At 40.5% G+C, this 21,532-nt stretch overlaps 1 protein-coding gene across 1 annotated transcript in view; it reads left to right on the top strand.

The window, feature by feature from the left end:
• The window catches only part of LOC122638290 (probable phytol kinase 2, chloroplastic), a 34,844-nt gene extending 15,265 nt beyond the window's left edge, over nucleotides 1-19,579 (top strand). The window contains exons 5-6 of the mRNA XM_043831176.1: nucleotides 19,084-19,198; nucleotides 19,292-19,579. Of these exons, the coding sequence (XP_043687111.1) occupies nucleotides 19,084-19,198; nucleotides 19,292-19,469 (293 nt within the window). The 3' untranslated portion in view covers nucleotides 19,470-19,579. The remainder of the gene's footprint in view (nucleotides 1-19,083; nucleotides 19,199-19,291) is intronic.
• Nucleotides 19,580-21,532: the final 1,953 nt, after the last annotated feature.

Genomic DNA, 21,532 nt, shown 5'->3' with positions numbered 1-21,532 from the left:
ATATTCGTATCCGATTATATTCGGACGGATTTGAATAATATCCTATCGGTTTTTGGACGGATTCGGATAATTTCCGGATAGTTATTTTTTGAATACATGTTTTCCTAAATGGATATGAATACGGATCGAATAAGATTTTTCAACTATCCGTTGACATATTTACCGTTTTTATGATGAGGGTTAGGGTTAAGACTTAAGAGTTCAGTAATTACCCTTTCGTCTACTCTTCTTAGTCTTTTATTCTCTTACATTTTTTACTTTTGATTTTTTAATAGATATGTAATTCTATGTATCACATTGCATAAAACAATATATATAAACCAATAGCAAATCTAGAAAAAGAATCACATTATCTTAACTTATAAATTTATAAAAATAAGATAACAAAATCCAATAAGGTAACTTAAAAGGATAGACAAACACAGAGTTATATTTCAGATATTTTATTACCGTTGGACAGCTAAACGAATCGGATAATAATCGGTCGGATAGGGGGATTATCATATTCGTATCCGATTAGTTTCGGACGGATTCGGATTCTCCTAAACGGATACGAACACGGATCGAATACGGATTTACGAATATCCATTTACATCCCTACTGCCCGACCAATCATGAAGGCCGCGCAGAATCTTCCACGTCAGGTAAGTCCACACATTTGCATGCTTTAATCTCAGTCTCTTTAAGCATCATCTTTCGAGATGGCTCAATGCCAGCCACACAAATATTGATGCAGTGCATCCCCGTGTACAGTCTTCAGTACACCTCAGCCTACCAGAAACCTAGAAATGGAATCTAAGTCATATCTCCCTCATTTAAAGGTATTTTTCGACATGGTTTTCGTCATCATGCTCGTGATGGGAAGGACCTTAACTCCATATATGCATTCTCAGGAAAAATTCCAGACAGCACCTCCAAAATCCGTAAACTCTCCCAATTAGCTCAGTTTCTGCGCGACGATACGAAAAATATGATAACTCTCTTGTCGTCGCACTTGCAGTTGCGTTGGAAAGAAGACTCGATTCTTTACAAGTTCCATGTACAATACTTCTTCCAAATCTGCCATCTCGCCTTCCCAATTTGGCTTCAAATTGGATGCTACTGCACAAACCTATGAAATCAACACGTTTACTGTATGGGACCTTCACCTGCTGCTTCCACCTTCTGCTAAACACTGTATAACACTGCCAAATGTCATCAACTCTGCCCGGATGCCTTTGTATCACTGCCAAAACATGTCCGAACTATAACTTGCTGATCTGCACTGCCTGCATTGCCTGACTTGTCCAACACTGCCAGAACACTTGTAAACAATGTGCATCATCAGAAACTGCTGCCAAGCACTGTCTGATAATTTCTGTACTGCGTATCATATCTGACAGTGTACAACTTGCATACTACTGCCAAATACCATCATGCACTACTACACATGTCCAGAAGCTGCCAAATCATTATTTGTCATTTCCAGCTGCACTGCCACTACACTGACACATCTCTGTCACTGTAATTGCCACATATCAATGCACCTGCCGACTGTACTGTCATATGTCACACTGCCATCTATCTGCCACATTGAGCTACTACAGTCCACCACTGTGTGGGACTGTCGCACTGACTGTGTCAAGCATCATGACCTGTGTGACTGTGTTGATCCCGACTGTTTTGATAACAATGACAACACCAACTGCCATAGTCCCATTAGACATAACAGAAAACCCCCTACACAATACTATCTCGATACCAAGGGCTTTCGTTTCTTCGTTATCAGCAAAAGTTAAGGACTTTATTGACCTAGGGGCATGGTCCCTCCCAGAAGTTGATTTGGAATTCATGAAAAGTATCCATGAAATGGTTTCAGCGGTCCCTCTTCCATCTTCAAGCAAATCAGATAAAAGGGTATGGACATTGACCCAATCGGGTTCACAACTTCACATTTGGTTAAATCTGCATGGGACTACATTCGGGGTAAATCTCCAAAGGTAGCGTGGTCTACCTATCTGTGGCAGAAATCTCTAAGCCCAAGACAATCTTTGTTTGGTTGGAGGTTTTTTTCACTCTTGCTTGCCAACAAATGACAAAGTTATGAAGCGTCAAATCCCCTTGGTATCAAGATGCACCCTGTGCTCCAATGCATGTGAACTTTTGATCATATCTTTGTGGAGTGTGCCTTATCAGTATCTATCTGGAAAGAGTTCCTTTAGATATTCAACTTCAGATGGCCAGGCTTCCTTTCCATTCAGAATCTTTTCTCTTGGTGGAAGATAAAATTAATGGGTACTCCTAAGGAGGTGTGGGTGGTGGCTCTTATATTGATCCCGAATCAGATATGGACAGAAAGGAATGCAAGGTTTTTTGATGTGTCGGCAAGAGCTATCAAAGTTATTTTGAAGGCTATTTTCTGTGACTTACTGGACAGCTCATCCTTATTGCCGTGCAGAATTAAATCCATGTCAAATCTTATGACATCAAAGGAGATGACGGGTTAAAACGGTTGCCTTCCCGCCGCATCAGATCTTGGAGGTTTTTTGGGAGAAGCCTCATGATGGGTGTACAAAATTAAATATTGATGGAGTTCAATTGGGAATCCTGGACATGCAGGATCAGAAGGTATTTTTTGGGATTCCATTACATTGTTTTTCTATGTATGTGGGAGTGCAATCAAATTTCTTTGCTGAAATCTCAACATTCTTTATTGGCATACAGCTGGGAAAGGATTTTGGTTTTAATAAACTTTGGGTTGAATGTGATGCTAGTTCGCTGGTGTAATGTATCCAACATCGATCCATTCCTTGGTTCCTTCTTGATCAATGGCGTCACTTCAACATTTTCCTCTATAGCATTGAATGGAAAATCTTTCATACCTATAGAGAGGCTAATGTGGTCACGGATTCCCTAGTTAAAAAGGCTGCAACGACAAGATGCTCGGCGGAATGGGAGCATCATCTCTCCTTTGTTTCTTCAGATGTGGTGTGGGATTGGCAAAACTGTCCTCGATACCAATTTGGTTGAGTGAGCTTTGTGCTCATTTACTTATCTTTTTGTTTGAGTGGCTTCCTCTGCAGATGCCATGCCGAATGTGGAGAAGTTGCTCAAATCTGTTTTTTATATTTTCGTCTAGGAATGCCTGGACATTAAACCTGTATATATATTTTTATTTTCTTATAGTAAGATTTGCTGATCTTTAGCCAAAAAAAAAGGTGCAACTAATGTTAATTGTTACCTTCTTTTTCCCTACAGAAGCTATTTGGGTAGTGGGGAACCTTCTGAGGTTCTTTATTTTTCAATTGCAGAATTGGAGTTATATTCTTACTATCAACGACTGTCTCTGGAGGGAAACCTGTGTATTTGTAATGGGAGGATGAGGGTTCACCATCTTACTTTTTATAGTCTATTAGTCTCAGAAAATCTTGTATACATTCCTGGACAGGTTGGGAATGGTCTGAACGAAGGGAGGTGGTCTGAAACTGGTGTGCATGGTTTGAGAACTCGGTTTCAGTACTGGTTTCTCCCAGCCAGAAAACCGAGTTGGGCCGAGATCTCGGTGAGTTGGTGCATTTTTTTTTTGAACTCAGTAGCTGTTTCCGGTGGGTTTTTGACCAAGTTTGGTCATGAAAGGTATACAGCCTAGTTTGGGCCATTTAAACACAATGGCACTATCACATTATCCAAAATCAAAGTCCAAATAGGAGTTTGACTTCGGACCCTAGTTTGGTAGGCTACGATGTACTAATAGGCCCTATTCTACACATAATTTAGTAATAGAAAGCAATCAAAGCATACAATTAATATAAAACAACTTAAATAAGCATTAGAAATGTAAAAATGTAAAATACATCAATCTTTACATATACATCTATCATCCCAAGCCATATTGTCGAATCAAGTATTCCTCTGAATGTGCCACATAGGATTCCCATGTCATAGTGCTGCTGAAGACTCGCACATAGTCTTCCACAGAAGTCATATAAGTGTTGTCATCAACTAACTGAAGGTGCCACCAGGCTGTTGAACTACCATCGGCATGTATGGCTGGTTTGGGACTGTAAATATGTCGTCCACAAAACCTGACCCAGTGCTCCGACTGTCGAACTCATGTGCAGAGTGTACTGACTCATGCTGCCCAAATTGGCCATAGCCACTGTATTCGGAACCGGTGCTCTCATGGCTATACTCAGTCATACTGAGGTTGAAATGCATGCCACAACTGACTCTCACTAGTAGTATCTATGCTCATGCTTCCGAAACTTTCAAGCATGCTCTTCATACTCATGCAGTGATTTCTCGTAAAAAATTGCGAAGAAAGATGTAGGTTTGACTCAATTTGGCACAATAGAGGCAGTAGGCACCGAGATGGTCGAGATCTCGACTGTCTCGATCGAAATCTGTAGATATTTATGGGGTTAGGTGAGATCTCGGTCGAAATGAGATTTCAAGCCGAGATCTCGCTCTCGACCGAGATCTTGGCCGAGATATTGTAAATCATGCATTTCACCAGCCATCTCATCTTGCCATTTCATAAAACCGAGTTATTAGCAAGATCTCGCCGAGTTCTTGTTCCATGCTGGTGTGATGCAGGCCAGGTTACTGATAAACTTTTCCTGCTGGTGATGGTCCCAAGAGAATCCAATCTACCACGCGAAAGTTCAACTTGGAGAAATCAGATTTGAAAGAAGAGGCTGATTTGCAAGTTATAGGAAACTGAATCACGACTTGATATTTCTGCGGATCCCCAGATTGATCAAAAACTTCTGGAATCCAGAGACTAAACTAATGGATTGGAACCATTAATAAAATGGTTTTTAAGACTTGCACCCTGACTAAGGATTGTGTTGGCCTCTGGGGTTCTCGATATGGATCCAATCCGTTTCAATCAATCTGACCAGATTCTGTTCAATCCTGACTGAAAATGTCACATTAGAGGAACAAATCTTTTGAACTGTACTGGTAATGATATTGGATTAACTGGGTCGGCTTCAGTTGATCCTGATCTGGACTGGCTGATCCATTAATACTTGAAACCATGATTAACTGGCAAAGAGCTGAGAAAAAGTGGACAATGACATACCATATGACACAAAACAAGAGAAAATTAGATTAACCAATAGCAATAATAGCAACAGGAGCAACTTAGTAGATTAGATTAATGGCAGAGACACCTCTACTAATATGTCTTAAGGAAAAGCAACCATCACCTATTGACTGAACTGCCCCCCACTCTTTTTAGGTCTATTTTATTCCAGAATAGGAAAGGATAGAAATAGAAATCACCTAGTAACCTAAGCCTCTCTTTGGTTGGAGTTCAATTTTGAAATTGGGACTGATCTCAATTTTTGGGAGTGTTTGATATAATTTTTACACCATATTTTTGGGAAATAGAAACCAATGGAAGTCGAAATCCCGAAATAGGTGAGGAGCTGTTTCGCCGAAATCTCTTCAGCCTACTCTCTCTCTCTCTCTCGTTAGAAGATGAACAGAGAAGATGAACCGCCGCTCCCCTGGCAACACCTCCTCTCACAACCACTGTCTCCCTCTGTGAGCCACCGCCCCCTGCGATGAAGCACCTCTCCCTTGGAGACAGCTCTTCCTACAGCCCCTTCTCCCTTGCAGCCCCCCAACCCCTCGTTGCCTTCATTGCCGCATCCCTGTCCCACCTCCCACCTCCACCCCCAGCGCAACCCTGCCTCCAACCCTCTCTCTGCAATCCCTGCCACAACCCCCTTGTTGCCTTCATCGCCGCACCCCCTACCGCCACCCACCTGCACAACCTCACCCCAATCCCCTCATGGCCTTAATCCACCGCACCCTCCTCCACCCCCTATGATCAATCTCTAGCTCATCTTCCTCCTCTTTCTTTGCAAGAAGACTCCCCATTACACATGAGATCATTATTGGAGAAAACAGTGGTAGCATTGTAGCAGAGGAGGAGCATCTGTTGATCAAATCAGCTAGCAAAGGGGAGCATCTGGTGATCAAACCGGCTCGTTCTAGGGTTCCATCTAAATGTCCCGGAAATCCTGTTCAAGTTGACTGATTTCGATGACAAAGGGGCAAGAAAATTTGGGTTTCTGCAAGGACGCATTTGAGAAACGGTGCCCAAATCTTGAAATCAAGCTCATTTTGAGACTGATTTCTTTTTATTTGACTTCCTTGACTTGTGGAAATCCCTATTACATATTGAAGTTCGAGGCTTGAGGCATAACGAAACAATAAGTAAATGAAAATCAAGAGAAGAGATTTGAGGTTTTAGACTTTTTGTGGTTTAAAGCATAGTTGTCACAGCATCTAGGCAACCTAAGGCATTGGAGAGGGGGGGGGGGGGGCCTGGACGCAAGGCGCCTAGGCGTCACCTTGACAACTATGGTTTACAGCATTTCGTAGGGAGCGGAAGCCGGCGGCAACTGGGGGAGGAAGAAAAGTGGAAGAAGAGATCAGTGTCAATGTTGGAATTACCAGTGCTGGAAGAAGAATTTGGAGAGGAACAACAGCGTAATGGATTTTCAATTGATGCAATCAAATAATTTCAATTTCTTGACTGAAAAATTATTTGTTAACCTATTTTAAGAAATCAATCTGAAATTAAAATCAAAATCCAACGAAAGATAGTCTGAGATCCTAAACTTGAGAAACTCAAATAGTTCTTCCTATTTAATTTTTTTTGGTGGTGAATCTTCCTATTTTAAATTTTTGAAAACTTCGACCCTTCATTAATACTGAAATCATAATCTGACCCCAAGATAATTATTAATTATGTAGAGACCCTGACCTGTCAAAACCTTCTCATCTTCGCCCTTCTCCATTGGAAAGAGGCCTAGAGATCCTCCACCTGATTTCGGGCTGGGCTGCATGGCCTCTTATTTTGGGGATCATAAAGATCAAATGCTCCCTTGACTACTGACCTGGTAGGAAGCTTTGACTTCCACAAAGGCCCCACATCAACATTCTGGTGCAGTGGCTATCCAGACCTGATAACAGAAGAGGGAGGAGGATTTGGCTGCTAATTCCAGCAGCTATTTGCCTGGTCAGTGTGGCTATAAAAGAATCAAAGGATGTCTGATAATGGATCTTATTTCTTAATCTGCAAATAAAACTTCAAACAAGGTCAGTACCTATTATCGTTTGGATATCTAATCATAATTTTTTTAGGTGAGAATATATAAAACATATAATAGAGATTTTTTTTTTTGGGTGGTAATCTTGCTTAGTAGCTTGCTTTTCCACTCAAATTCAAAGGGAAAATTTACAGGATGGCTGTAAGGTCAACGCTGATAAATGGAGCTGAATATGAGCAGTACAACACGAACAAAATAAGTTATAGCTGAAAGATGTTAAGATCAATGAGAAATTGACAGCTCAATTCGAGATATGGAAGGAGGACAGGTTGTGCCGTCAAATGTGAAGCAGCACCCTCCCTTTGATGGACTTCTGTGTGAAATTTGTGATGTCAAATGATGAGAGCAAGTGTCAAAACAAAAAGCATAAAGCAAGAAATGAACATATCGAGGCAATTTAAGAATTGCTCTGGTAGGTGATAAATGGAGGGAAAGTTGTCTGATGTGGTTTGGGCATGCGTAACTAAGGCCATTGAATGCAACAGAAAGGCAGAGTGCCATGGCCTTGGATTAACAAATATAACCTTAAACAGACTAACAGAATTGTCAAGTGAGAAGGGTCTAGGCGTTAGGCCTTTAAGAATGATGGCTTGATCTTTGTGAGGGATCTTAGCTATGGTACCTAGGGAAGAAGTTGGGAAGCTAAGGAGAGAGCAATAAAAGCAAATCCAGCTAGTACCTGCACTCTCCCCTCCTCTCCATCCTGTTGAAGGTTCCATGGGATGCACAGATAAAGTAACGGTATGTCCTAGGATTTCCAATGATTCTGTAGAAAATAAATATTATAGGGTTTGTGATGTAAATGGATTTCGTGAGGACCAAATTGACCAATGGTGTGGTACTTCCATTTGGCACAATTTTCCGTTATAGAAAATGGCAGGTTTCAAAGGTGGTGTCATTGAGGAATTGTTTTGAAGCCATAGTTGGAACGATTAGTGTTCTAATATGGGTATACGGGTAAATCTGTCCATAGGGGCATTATTGTACTTGTACCTGTATGCCGCTTATTATAAATAAAGTAGGGCTGTCTCACAGGCAGTCTAATCATTCCTCTCAGTCAAACATGGTATTAGAGTTGAGATCCACCTTGGGATCCCAACCCTAGCCGCTGCCTTTCTCTCTCTCTCCTTTTTCTTTCTTTGGTTTCCACCTTCCACCTCCTCTTCTTCGACTTCTCTCTGCACCTCTTTGTCACCTTCCACAACTGCTCTCGGAGGGTCTATCCTAGGCCATTGAGTGTCATCCCCTCTTCTATTGGGTTCTCAAATCTCTCTTGAATAAATGATCTAAGAGCCCTCCTATGTTCCAATCGAATTTTTCAAGGTTTTGAGGTTAGATAGAATTTTTTAGGGTTTTGACCCTCTATCGACTTTTTGTTAGTCCTTCGTGATGATCATCAATCCCTTCAAGGCTTCATCTCTCCTTCGATTATTCTATCCTCTTTGCATCAACTAGAGTAATAACTATGTTGGCTGACTCTACTGCATCAACTAGAATTGAAGGATCGAGTCGTGGGGTTCATATTGATTTCCCTTCATTCCCTATTAGCTTTGTTCGATTGGATGGGAGCAATTATTTGATGCGGTCTCGCTCCTATTACCTCTCCATTGATTCATGTGGCTATACAGGTTATTTGACGGGTGAAATTGTAAATTTTACTACCACTGATGCTTCATAAAAGAAGTGGAGTTCTGATAACTCTTTGGTAATGGCCTTTCTCATCAACTCTATGCAACCTCAGATTGGTTGAGGTTATCTCCTATTGGACACTGCAGCCAAGATTTGGAAAACAACTTAGGACACATATTCTCAAGTTGGGAATGATGCCCAACTTTATGAACTACGTAAGAAGCTTTATGAATCCAAGCAGAAGGACCAAACTCTTTCTCAATATTATTCTGAGTTGCGTAGTCTATGGTAGGAGCTCGACTTTTATGACACCTTTCTGGCAACCTGTACTGCTGATGCAACTACCTTTAAGAAACAGGATGATAAGTTTTGGGTTTATGATTTTCGGTTGGGCTGAATGTTGAGTATGATAAGATTTGTGCCCAAGCAAGATTTAAAAACTCGGGTTTCGACCAGATTTCGACCAAAACTGAGTTTTGGAAGGTTTCGATCGAAACCAGGATTTTTCCATTGATGGGGAAACCAAGGTTTCGACCCCAAAACAAGGTTTTTTAGGTCTGATTTTTTGCAGGTTGCCTATTTTTCACATTTTAAACACAATCCATGAATTACATTCACCAAAAATCAGAAAATGGTACTTGTGGTTATTGACCCAAGTTTACTAACGTCGGCTAATACGATACAGATAAAGTGGTATTATAATTGTTCACATAATTATAAAGTACTTGAACCTGAATAACACATTGAATCCATAGTTGTCCGCGTCACGGCGATCCAAGTGTCCGCGATATATCGACATGTCGCCCGCATGGCGTTGGCGAGCATGTCGACCATGTTTAATTTTTATTTTCCATTTTTAATGTCATTTAGTATGCTATAATATATGTCCTATAACATCAAAAATCAACATGAAAGTGTACTACACTACTACTAATATACTATGCCACTATGGTTTAATTCATGAAAGTGTAACTAATATCCATTAGTGTATATGAAAGTATGAAAAATTGAAAATATAGATTAACCTATCAAATAATTGAAAGCAATAGTAAAAATCAAATGATAGGCTAACCTTTATAAGCTTGATAGCAATAGTCTTTCTTTAGTGTATGTGATTTGAGCAAGCATCTAAGCTATTAAATGGTTTAAAAAAAATTTTAATCTAATTTTTATATGTACAAATATCGACCGATATGCCATATCGTGTAAGTCCACGCGCCATGGCGCGCGAAGCTCGAATATTGACATCCACCATGAGCTCGATATGCCCCTCCCAACGCATGGCGCGCCATGGCGACGCTGAATGGCGGCATGGCGACGCAACAACTATGATTGAATCCAAATAAAACATTAAGATGCCCCTCTTTTTCCTTTTAAGAATGTAAACATTGTCTATCATCATCCTTTCAATGGGTATCCTAAAGATCTGCAGACTTATACACTTACGTGAGCGTCTAAAGTCGAGGTCTGGGTCTGACCTTTCACCCGCATTTTTTAAGTTCAAACTTCTAAACTGAGATGCATAGCAATGAAGTCAAAATTCTGCTTGAATGGTGAGAATTGAATCGGTTCAAGAATCAGGAGTCGACCAATGAATCGGTTTGATTCAAGATGAACTAGAAAAAGAAAATGACTATGAATCGACCAATTCAGATCCAATTTGGACTATCCGAATCCAATTCAGGTAATAACAATTAGGATTGGTGGAAATCGGAATAAGTGTCAACCGATTCCAATCCAAATTGCCCGATTCCCGATTTTTAAAATCATGAACTAAATACTTTCGGCAATGCTTGATGATTGGATAAACCGCGGTGGTGGAAGCCAGAGTTAACTCTGCAAGGTATTTATTTTGTAAATTTTTATTCAAATGAAGGCTTGCGATCGAGTTAGGTGATTTTAGAACCTAAAGAAGATAAGGTTCGACTGAAACATGGTCAAAACAGTCGAGTTAAGGGCGAAACCAAGGATTTTTAAAATTTCCCTTTGGTTTCGTCTCGGGTAGCCACGAAACCGAGTTGTCTCGACCGAAACCATAGGTTTCAATCGAGTTTTTGTTCCATGTGCCCAAGTACTTAACCGAGACCCTTTCCCTACTTTGGAGCAGTCTTATTCATCGATCCAATTGGAGGACAGCCGCCGCAATGTTATGTTACAACATACTACTCAGGATTGATCAACTTTACTGTCTGGGTCCACTTAGCCTAAAAGTGGTCCTCGATCCAGTGATCGTGTCTCCTCTGATAGGGAACTGGTTAGGTGTGACTACTGCGGCAAGGAACGTCATACCAAGGACTTCTGTTAGAAGTTGTGTGGTCGACCTACCTCCTCACGAGGCCGTGGCAGTGGTCAATCCTCCCAGGTTGCACATCATACTAAGGCTCTAAACCTGCTCATGATAGTACCAATTCCTCTCTTTCTCAAGATGAGCTTGCTATGCTTCGGCATTTGATGACTCGATTGAAGCCTTCCATTGCTCCTACTTCCACCTCTACATCTACTCTGGTCTCCTCTGACTCCCACCTTGCCTACTCAGGTATTCCTTTTGGTGGTCATTGTGCATCGATTGTCTCTCGTCCTTGGATCATCGATTCCAATGCCACTGATTATATGACTGGCTCTTCTAGTCTCTTTTTCAATATTCCTCTTGTTCTGGTAAAGACAAGGTTCGAGTGGCTGATGGTTCCCTCTTGGTTTCTAGAAGGGTTCTATTACTTGTTTCTCCCTCTTTATCCTTAGCATCTATTCTTTATGTTCTAAATTTTTCTACTAACCTTCTTTCTAGCAGTCCTCTTATCACTGATCTGAATTGTAAAGTGACTTTTTCCCTTCTCACCGTGTTTTTTAGGATTTGGTGATGGGAAAAACGATTGGTTGTGGTAGGGTGCATGGTGGTCTTTATTTGCTCGACAATTACACTTCTTCAGTGGGTCAAGCTCATCACACCGGTCCTCCTTCAACATCTTCTGAGTTACTTCTTTGGCATAGGCGCTTAGGCCATCCTCTTGTTGGCACTTTGGTTGAAACTTTCCTAGTCTATTTCAGCACTATAATCCCAGGGATTTCTTTTTGTGATGCTTGTGTTTTAGCCAAGCAAACTCATTCAACTTATTCCATTTTGAATAATAGAAGTCCTCCTTTTATGTTAATTCACTCTGATGTGTGGGGCCCTGCCCGTTGTTCTTCCATTATTGGTCATCATTGGTTTGTGATTTTTATTGATTGTCATACATGGGTTACCTGGATTTATTTGATGCATCAAAAGAGTGAACAGTTTTGTTGTTTTCAACTTTTTTCAACTATGATATGTACCCAGTTTAACTCACCATCAAAATTCTCTAGTTATCAAGGCGTCTAGGCTCCTTGGTCGCCTAGCCGGATGCCTTGGTCTGCCTTGTTTTTGGATCCTCTACAACACCTTGGTTGCCTTGATAATTATGGTAGTGATAATGGCAGAGAATATATGGAGGGTTCCTTTCAGTCTTATCTTGCCCCTCATGGGGTTATCCATCAGACCAGTTGCGTGATACACTGGCTCAAAATGGTGTGGCTGAACGCAAGAATAAGCATATGCTGGAAGTGGCTTGTGCTCTTATGTTTGAAATGAATGTTCCTCCTCAGTATTGGAATAAAGCTGTCCTCACTGCCGCTTATCTCATCAACCGGATGTTGATTTATGTCCTTGACTTCAAGGCCCCTATTGCAGTTCTCCAGGGTTCTTCCACCTTTTGTATTCCACCTGAAGTCTTTGAATGTGCTTGTTTTGTCCGGAATCATCTCCATGGCAAGTTAGATCACTGGGGACTTAAGTGTGTGTTCATTGGATACTCTACTACCCAGAAGGGCTACAAATGTTATCACCCTCCTTCTCATCAGGTCCTTGTTTCTATGGACGTGTTCCATGAGTCCGCTGCCTACTACTCTTCGATACCTCTTTATGGGGGGGGGATTCTTCTCTGTTTGGTGAAGATGTGCCTCTGGCTGTCCCTATTCTTGCCTTTGACTCTAATTATCCAGTTCCTTCAGTTTGGGGGGAGTCTCTTGTTCATGTTCGGCTGCCCATGAAAGTTTATGTCCATCGTCATCGTGAGTAGCAAATAGATGCCACCTTAGTGGCACCTATGATACTTGTACCACCACCTAGCCAACTGTCATCTCCTGATTCAAGTCTTAACTCTCAGTTAGGTAATACTCCCTCTGATTCTCCTATTATTTTTGACCCATCCCTTGATTTACCCATTGCTGTTCGATAGGGAACAAGATCTTGTACTCAACACCCTATTGCTAAGGTGGTTTCGTACAACTTTCTTTCTCCTTCATATCATAGTTGTCACGTCGTCACGGCGATCCAAGTCAGTGGAGGGGTGTCATGTCGATATATCGACATGTCGCCCGCCATGGCGATCATATCGACCATGTTTTATTTTTTATTTCTCTATTTTTAATGTCATTTAGTATGATATAATATATACCCTATAACATAAAAAATTAACATGAAAGTGTACTACTAATCTACTATGGTTTAATTCATGAAAGTGTAATATCCATTAGTGTATATGACATCATGGATTATCAAATAATTGATAGCAATAGTCTTGCTGATAATAAAGTTGAAAAATCATGAGAGTTGAGATATGATTCATATAAAAGTGACTGCAAAAGTAACAAAAAAAAAAACAATTACAAGAACGTAATTTATATTGAGTGAATAAAGCTAATAAACAACCCATCTAAATAAAAAAGGGCAAATTTCACGGACACCCCCTATAACTATTTGAAAAGGCAAGTACACCTTAAATTTTGCAAAAATGTCAACCTTCCCCCTGACGTTAAGTAAAGTTACCCCCCAAAATTAAAATGTCAATTTTACCCTCTTAGTAATTTAAATCCCTCCTTCTCTTGCTCCCCTGCTGCTGTTTCTTCCGCCGCCGCCACCACCACCACCACCGCCACCCCCTCCAGCCCTCCTTCTCTTTCTCCCTTGCAACCCCGCCACCCCTTCCAGCCCACCTCGGCTCGTTGTCTCTCTGCTGTCTCTGTGGGTTTCTTTTTCTCTCTCTGTGAAGCAGGAAAAAGGCAAAAATGGACATCAGCGAAGAATCCATGGCGGCTCACAAGCAAACTTTCGTGGATTTCTTTCTCTCTCTCGCGCATAAGAATTCGGGGGAGTTTTGGTCGGATTTGAGCAGTGAACAATCGGTTTCCAGGAAAAACGATTTGGGTTGTGGTGATGTGATAGACGAAGCGGGTTTTGAAGAATCTGGGGAAAGCAAACGAACTGAACCTAAAAGCATGGATTTGGTGTTAATCAACCCTTTTCCTTCTAAACCCAACCTCTCCTTTCTTTCTCTCACTCTCTGTCTCTCCCCTTTTCCCCATCTTCTTGTTCTTATCATTTATTATTCTTCTCTCTGTATGTCTCTCTGCTTCTGTGTTTCTCTGAATCTGGTTATGTTAAGATTGTAAGAAATCAACTGATTCCACCGCCCAAACTGAGCTGAATTGAGAGGTCCAGTTCTCTAGGGTGGGTGAGTGAGTCTGCAATCTTTAATTTAGAGAGTTTTTGGTTTTATCTAATTGGGGGTTGTTGCTCTACATTCGTCTCAACACGTCGATCTGCAACCTGTTTGGTGGTAGTCATTCTAGCCAGAGAAGAAGCCTCATAGTGACCATAATCCCTGTAAATTTGATTCACCTTAGCCCCTGATCCAATCGGTGAAGATTGTTGAGGAGATTGTTTAGGAGATTTAGGAGATCTAGGAGACTGATATTGATGTTTCAATGAAGAAAGCTAATTTCGAAGTCTATAAGCTTTGACCAAATCAAATATTACATGGTTTGGGATGATGTAGACGACTCTTCCTGGTTTCAGAACAGAATCAGGCTGGATGACGATCCACGGATACCTCCAAAAATCTGGACGAGTGACACTGTGATTTGGATACTTCTCCATGACTTCATGGGCAGTAATGGGTTCCCAACACAGCTCAACATACCCACCCAGGTGAACCAATTTCAGCACACCAGGATTTGAAGCGCAAGGTGTTTTCTTCCCCATTGCCCGCTTCAATCATCCCTGAGGTCGATATCTGCAAGCACGATCGATGGGATTTGCCAGGTTAGCTCCTTCACACACATAAAAAGAGGGAGGGGAAAGAAGATCTGTATAATCCTTTCTCCCCAATTTCAAATAATAATGAAACAGAGCTTCAACAATGGCATTCTTGTATGGCTCTAAGCCACTATAAACTTTCTGACTAACTGAATCAAAAAGACCATGAAGCCTGCAAATGGGTTGAGTTTTTGCATTCCAAATGGGTCGTGATTCTCTACGGCACTCTACCCAAGGGGCGTACCCATACCCTCCACCTCCACCAGGTTATCGGCCATGGTTTTGGGCTTGGGACGACGACGCTGCTCTTGTTTCTTACGCCACCCGGTGAAAATGATGAACAGAGATAATGAGATTTAGGGTTTTACCCTTAAGGGTATTATGGGGAGTTCACCCTGTTGAAAGGGTAATTTTGCTATTATAAAAATATTAACAGCAACTTAACCACAAAAGACTAACGGACTGGATTTAGTTGAAATATAATCACAAAATAAGGGGAGTCTTTGATATTTTTGCAAAATTTAGGGTATACTTGCCTTTTCGAATAGTTATAGGGGGTGTCCGTGAAATTTGCCCAATAAAAAAAAAAAATTTGCTGATGTGAATATGTGATTGTGTATTAGTGTTTTCTGTTTGATGTTTTTTTAATTTTTTTTATGTTAAGGAAAAAGCATTAAAATAAAAAATTGTTAAAAAAACATTATTGTTAAAAAATTAAGTTTTATAATTTGAAACAACCATGTCGCCCGATATGGCCATATGTCGTGGTATGGCGTCCATGGTGGTGCCATGGCAACGACATGGAGGCCATATCGGTCGATATTCTTATATCATCCATATCGGTGGTCGATATGCCTACTTCTTCAGCGATATGACGCTATGGCGCTGCCATGGCGTCGATATGGCGACGCCATGACAACTATGGTTCATATCATACCTTTGTTTCTTCCTTGTCATCTATTTCTATTCCCCAGAATTGGCATGAAGCTATTACAGAACCGCGGTGGAAGGCAACCATTGAATAAATGCAAGCCCTGAGAAAGAATGGTACCTGGGATCTGGTCTCTCTTCCACCACAAAAAAGGACTGTGAGTTGCAATTGGTTTTCACTATACTGCAAAATATGGATGGGACAGTGGACCGGTACAGGGCCAGGCTGGTTGCAAGAGGATTTACTCAAACTTATGGTCTAGATTACCAGGAGACGTTCGCACCAGATGCAAAGATGAATACCATCCATGTGATTCTTTCTTGTGTTGTGAATTTAGGATGGGACTTGCAACAACTTGACGTCAAGAATACTTTTCTTCATGCTGAACTAGAAGAAGTGTACATGGAAATTCCTCCTGGTTTCTCATGTCAGAAAACCAAGGGAAAGATTTGAAAGCTCAAGCAAGCTTTGTATGGGTTAAATCAATCTCCTCATGCCTCGTTTGGGAGATTCCACAAAGCTATGGTGTCTGTAGGCTACACTCAAAGCAATGCTATGGTGTTTGTTCATTAAGCGGACTGGTTCTAAGATTGCCATTCTCATTGTGTACGTTGATACATTGTAGTCACTGGGAGTGACAGAGGAAATTTCTCGCCTGAAGGTTTATTTTGGTCAAGAGTTTAAGATCAAGGACCTGGGAAAACTGCATTATTTTCTTGGTATTGAGGTTGTCCGTTCCACTAAGGGTATTTTCCTATCTCAACAGAAATATACTCTTGATCTTTTATCTGAAACAAGGATGCTGGGTTGTAGGCCTTCAGATACTCCTCTTGAAGCGAATGTTCATCTCTCTAGTAAGACTGGCAATCCAATGGATAAGGGACAGTATCAACGATTGGTTGGAAAGTTGATTTACCTATCCCACACTGGCTTAGATATTGCCTTTGTTGTTAGTCTGGTTAGCTAGTATATGCATGATCCTTACTCCTCACACTTAGAGCTGTGTTCCAGATCTTGCGCTACCTGAAGTTTGCACTTGGAAAGGCAATCCTCCTCTCTTCTCATGGCCATTTACGAGTTGGGGCCTTTACCGATGCTGATTGGTCTAGCTCACTAGATGATCGGTGATCTACCACTGGTTGTGGCACTTTTGTGGGAGGCAACTTGGTTACTTGGAGGAGTAAGAAGCATGAAGTTGTTGCTCGGTCCAGTGCTGAAGTTAAATTTCGTGCCATGTCTCATGGCATTTGTAAGTTGTGTTAGAGTTATTAGATGTTTTGGTCTAAGGGTATTTTAGGAACTGGTTAAGTTCTAGCAGTCCTATTATGTATTTTCTTTATTTTTCTCTTTTTTACCTTTTACCTCTTCAGGGAGGTGGATGTAATATATTTATCATTATCAATGAAGTAATATAGCTGTGTGGAGAATACTCTCCAACACAACACATTACAATCGATCTAGCCTCCACTTTCTTCCCTCTTGTCTCCTTCTCCTTCTTTCTTCCATTTCTTCTTCTCCCCGTCGTACTTACCTTCATAACCTAAAATCTAACTAGTTGATGTGGGTTCAAGGTCTCTTGAAAGATCTGGACCTTCCTGTTTCGCTTTTTATGATGCTTTATTGTGACAGCAAGTTTGCAATTAGTATTGCTCATAATCCAGTCCAGCACGATCGACCAAGCATTTGGAAATAGATCGTCATTTCATCAAAGAAAAGTTAGATCAAGGACTGAGTTGAATTCTTTTTGTAAAATCTGGAGATCAGTTGGCAGATGTTGTTACAAAGGGATTAAGTAGTAAGTTGTTTCATCCTATAATGTGCAAGTTGGGCATGTGTGACATCTATGCACCAACTTGAGTGTTGCAATATGGGTATAAGGGTAAATATGTCCATAAGGGCATTATTGTTTTTGTACCTGTATGCCACTTATTATAACTAAAGTAGGGCTATCTCACAGGCAGTCTAATCATTCCTCTCAATCAAACAATTAATTTGAGTCTCCAACTGAGAGATGTCCAAATGATCGGAGAGAAGACATCATCATTCTTGTTGCCCATCATGAATGGTTGCTCCAAGCACTTGGAAAGGACGATAGATGACTTCAGTGTTGAGGGGCTTTCTTTTTTCACTTCCCCCCCTCCAGTACCATTTGGGATAAGAGTGGGGAACTTTTTTCTTTTTCCTAACTTCATTTTATAGTATTTTTATTGTGAACTAAGTTTCAAAGAGTGTTGATGGTGGAATGTCTTATCTTCAAAAAGAAATCCATGGCCAACTTTAGTTTGTATGCATTCAGATGCAGAGACAGTTGATCACTTCAGTCTCTGCAGTTCTGTTGGGGTTTTCTCAGGGCATTCAGTTATTTTGGGATCCAGTGGGTTTTGCCTCGTACAATAACTTGATGAACTGGTTTGTTTTTGGTCTTCCATGGTGCTTAAATAAGTGATAAAATGTTTGAGATGTTCGTCTTAATTTTACCAATCAATATTTTGGTAAAAGAGTGCTAAGTCTTTTGCAGATTCTTGCTTTCTCAGACTACCTTCAATATCTATTGTGCTGGGCTATTGAACTGGGATTTTACTCAATCAATGTTTTCTTATTGAGGGAAATGCCTATCTGGTCAGCCCAAAAATCTAACATGTGGTATATCGGATTGGCTAAATTTTGTGGGCAGGTAAACCCCATTGTCCCCTGTCCACCTGTCAAGTTTCAACCCAGTTGGAGTTTGTAAGTGAAGAAATAAAACTTTGAAATTCCAGGTCTACCGGAGGACTATGAGAGGATGGATGGACATACGTAAGGGTTTTTGATTGGATGGGAGTATGGAATTGGACATGTGACCAATCTAGATGTTTCCCTTTCTATCCAACAGTTGGAACTACCATATCATTCTGCCATCCATACATGATAGAATTACATGGGCTGACCAAATAAGTTTATGTAATTGGACCATGAAGTGGCGATTTCCCCTTTATAATTTTGTAAAAAATGTATGTATTGTGCCACTACAGCTAGAAATCCTACGATCATTACTTTCTTTAGTTCCAACCATCTATTTCCTTCTCTTGTTTCCTTGCATTTTCTATCTTTTTATGCTTCTCCGCCTCTTGCATCTACTGTGTTTCCATTTTTCGACTACTTTTGTGACTGTTAAAGCAAAGGAGAAACACTCACAGTTCTTGCGTATATTGACTTAATGCAAAGCTTTTGGATTTGTTGAGTTTTTTGGGGTTACCATTGATATTGCTTACGACTCGCCTCTGTTAACCTTATGCAGAATGTTTGGATTTCTTTCATTTCAGGTTTAGCTGACATAGTAGGGAGGCGGTTTGGAAGCCTGAAGCTTCCCTATAACAGGAACAAGTCCTTTGCTGGGAGCATTGCAATGACAACTGCTGGTTTCATAGCTTCAATAATGTAATTTTCTGTTGTGATTTACACTGTTCTACAACTCAGTTCATTCAATTCTCGTATGGCGATTGACTGATATTTTGGGTTGCTTTGCTACAGGTATATGCACTACTTTTCCTTGTTTGGGTTAGTTCACGAAAGTTGGGAAATGGTTTTTGGCTTTTTCATTGTGTCTCTACTCACAGCAGTAGTGGAATCACTTCCAATCAGTTCAGAGCTTGATGACAACCTCACAGTCCCTTTGACTTCAGTATTGATTGGCAGCTTTGTTTTTTGATGCCCGGAGCTAGGAAAATTGGAATCTGGTCCGTTGAAATGGAGTTCCCGCAATTCCTGTGTATTTTTAACACGCATTCCTGTGTCACTGTATCAGTAAGGGTAATTGAATTTGGTGTGGTGTGGTCAAGCTCTTGTAAACACCAACGATTCCGCCCCCCCCCCCCTCCCTCCCTCCCCAAAAAAACTTGTTTCCTTTTTATCTTTTAATAAGGTCTTTCACATGTCCTTTATGCAAGAATTGACAAAGGTGAGGGACCTCCAATCCACCCTCACCAGAGCATGTGAGAACAGAACTTATTCAAAGCTATGGTCCTTTGTTTATGTTAGAGAATAGAGCCACACGCATTCTCTGAACTGGAACATGAAGTCTAAGAGTATTTTTTGTAGGTAACCCTCAAGGAGACTTGAGCTCATGATCTCTTAATTGTGGTTTGTTAGTCCTTGCCAACTGAAATACCCCTCGAGCAAATGGTGAAATGTTAAAGAGTTCTCACAAGTCCCTCGTTAATGTTTTGATCCTTAACGGGACAAAAAGTATTTGCTTTTGGAGAGGAGATGCCTTGTCCTTGATGAGATGTTGGCAGGAGCGACAGGTCATGTCACTTTTTAGATTACTGATTGTTATGTGTACCCGTTTTGAAGATTGAACTGCTCCGACATTCTTTGGTGGCAATTCGAATGGGACTTTTTATGAGATCAGCAATGGTAACAAAGGGCTTGGGCCGATACGATCGATCTGTTTGGAGTACTTATATTCTTTATCTGTTTTGTTGTAAAGTGAGCGAGTATTAGGTTTTTCGTATTATATATAGTTTCAGAGAGAGAGCAGCAGTGCCGTTTTTTGTGTGTTCTTGAGCTTCCATTACAGAGTGAAACACCTTTAGCTTCATCAATGGACGTAGCACATCGTATCGGTGTGTGAATCATGTAAAATCTCTATGTCATCTTGCTCTGTTTTTGATTTTGTTCGTGTTTTGTTTATTCGTTCTAACATTGATAAAGATACTCCATCAGTTTTTTTTACTGAATCAGGTAGCCATGTAACCACTTCCATGGTAGGATTCACTGGTGGTCATCTCTCTATTCTAATGTTGATCTTTACAATAAATAAAGGGGGAGGGTTCTCCACAATGCCAGTGTAGGGAGAATTTGCATGCCACATCAATGGCAGTGTTGAGAATGGTATCATTCACAGTGAGACCCATATAGTTAAGAGCAGGAAAGAGCAAATGATAAAGAACTCCATATGAGAGAAATAATACTCTGGCGTCTTGATGATTCTTTTCCCATAAGTTAAAGGGCAAAAATAACCTTGTAAAAATGATTAAATAAAAAAAAAAATTTGAAATCCTAGCTTAATACCCCTTCTAATACCCCTTCTTGAAATCAGACAACTTTCGTAACACCTAACTCAGAATCAAAAGATCTATATTGATGTTTTGATTGAAATAAAAAAAATAATATAATTATTTTGATAAAAATCCGGTTTGCGTGACAATCAGTCACCAAGACATGCAGTGTAGGAATTTTTTTTTATAAGACATGTAGTGTAAGTGATATGCAATTCTAGTTTTGGATCATGTTAGGCACCAAACCCACATTTGCACATTTGAAGTGTTACAATGCAACCCAAAAAGTCAATTGTCAAAACCCAGATTTTTTTTTTTTTTGGTGAAAAGAACACAGGTTTGAAAGTACGTGTATCAGTGCATATGTTGCCAATTAGCTCATCAAGCTAGGCATAGCATCAAGCCACAATTCTTTTAAGTGGTTGGTTATAAGGGCCAAGTTACCAATACTGCTTGATAAGCTTCTTAGCCCAAGTTTCTACCATGTAGTAGATTTAGTGTGGCCCAAATTTTGTAAACAGGTAGATCTATATTTCCTAATGTTTGTGTGAGTTTCAGTCCATACAGAGGTCAGCAAGTTGCACCAAAAAAAAAAAAAAAAAAAAAATGATACTACAAGAGGGTACATTAGCATACACAGACAGCTCAAAAATACAAGGATGCATATCAATACATAGGAAGAGGTATTTGATTGAATTAAGTTTTGAAATCT

This window comes from Telopea speciosissima, chromosome 8, assembly GCF_018873765.1.
Source record: "Telopea speciosissima isolate NSW1024214 ecotype Mountain lineage chromosome 8, Tspe_v1, whole genome shotgun sequence".
NCBI classification, from domain to species: domain Eukaryota; kingdom Viridiplantae; phylum Streptophyta; class Magnoliopsida; order Proteales; family Proteaceae; genus Telopea; species Telopea speciosissima.
The sequence above is the reverse complement of the archived record's forward strand: the minus strand, read 5'-3'. Positions and strand labels throughout refer to the sequence as shown.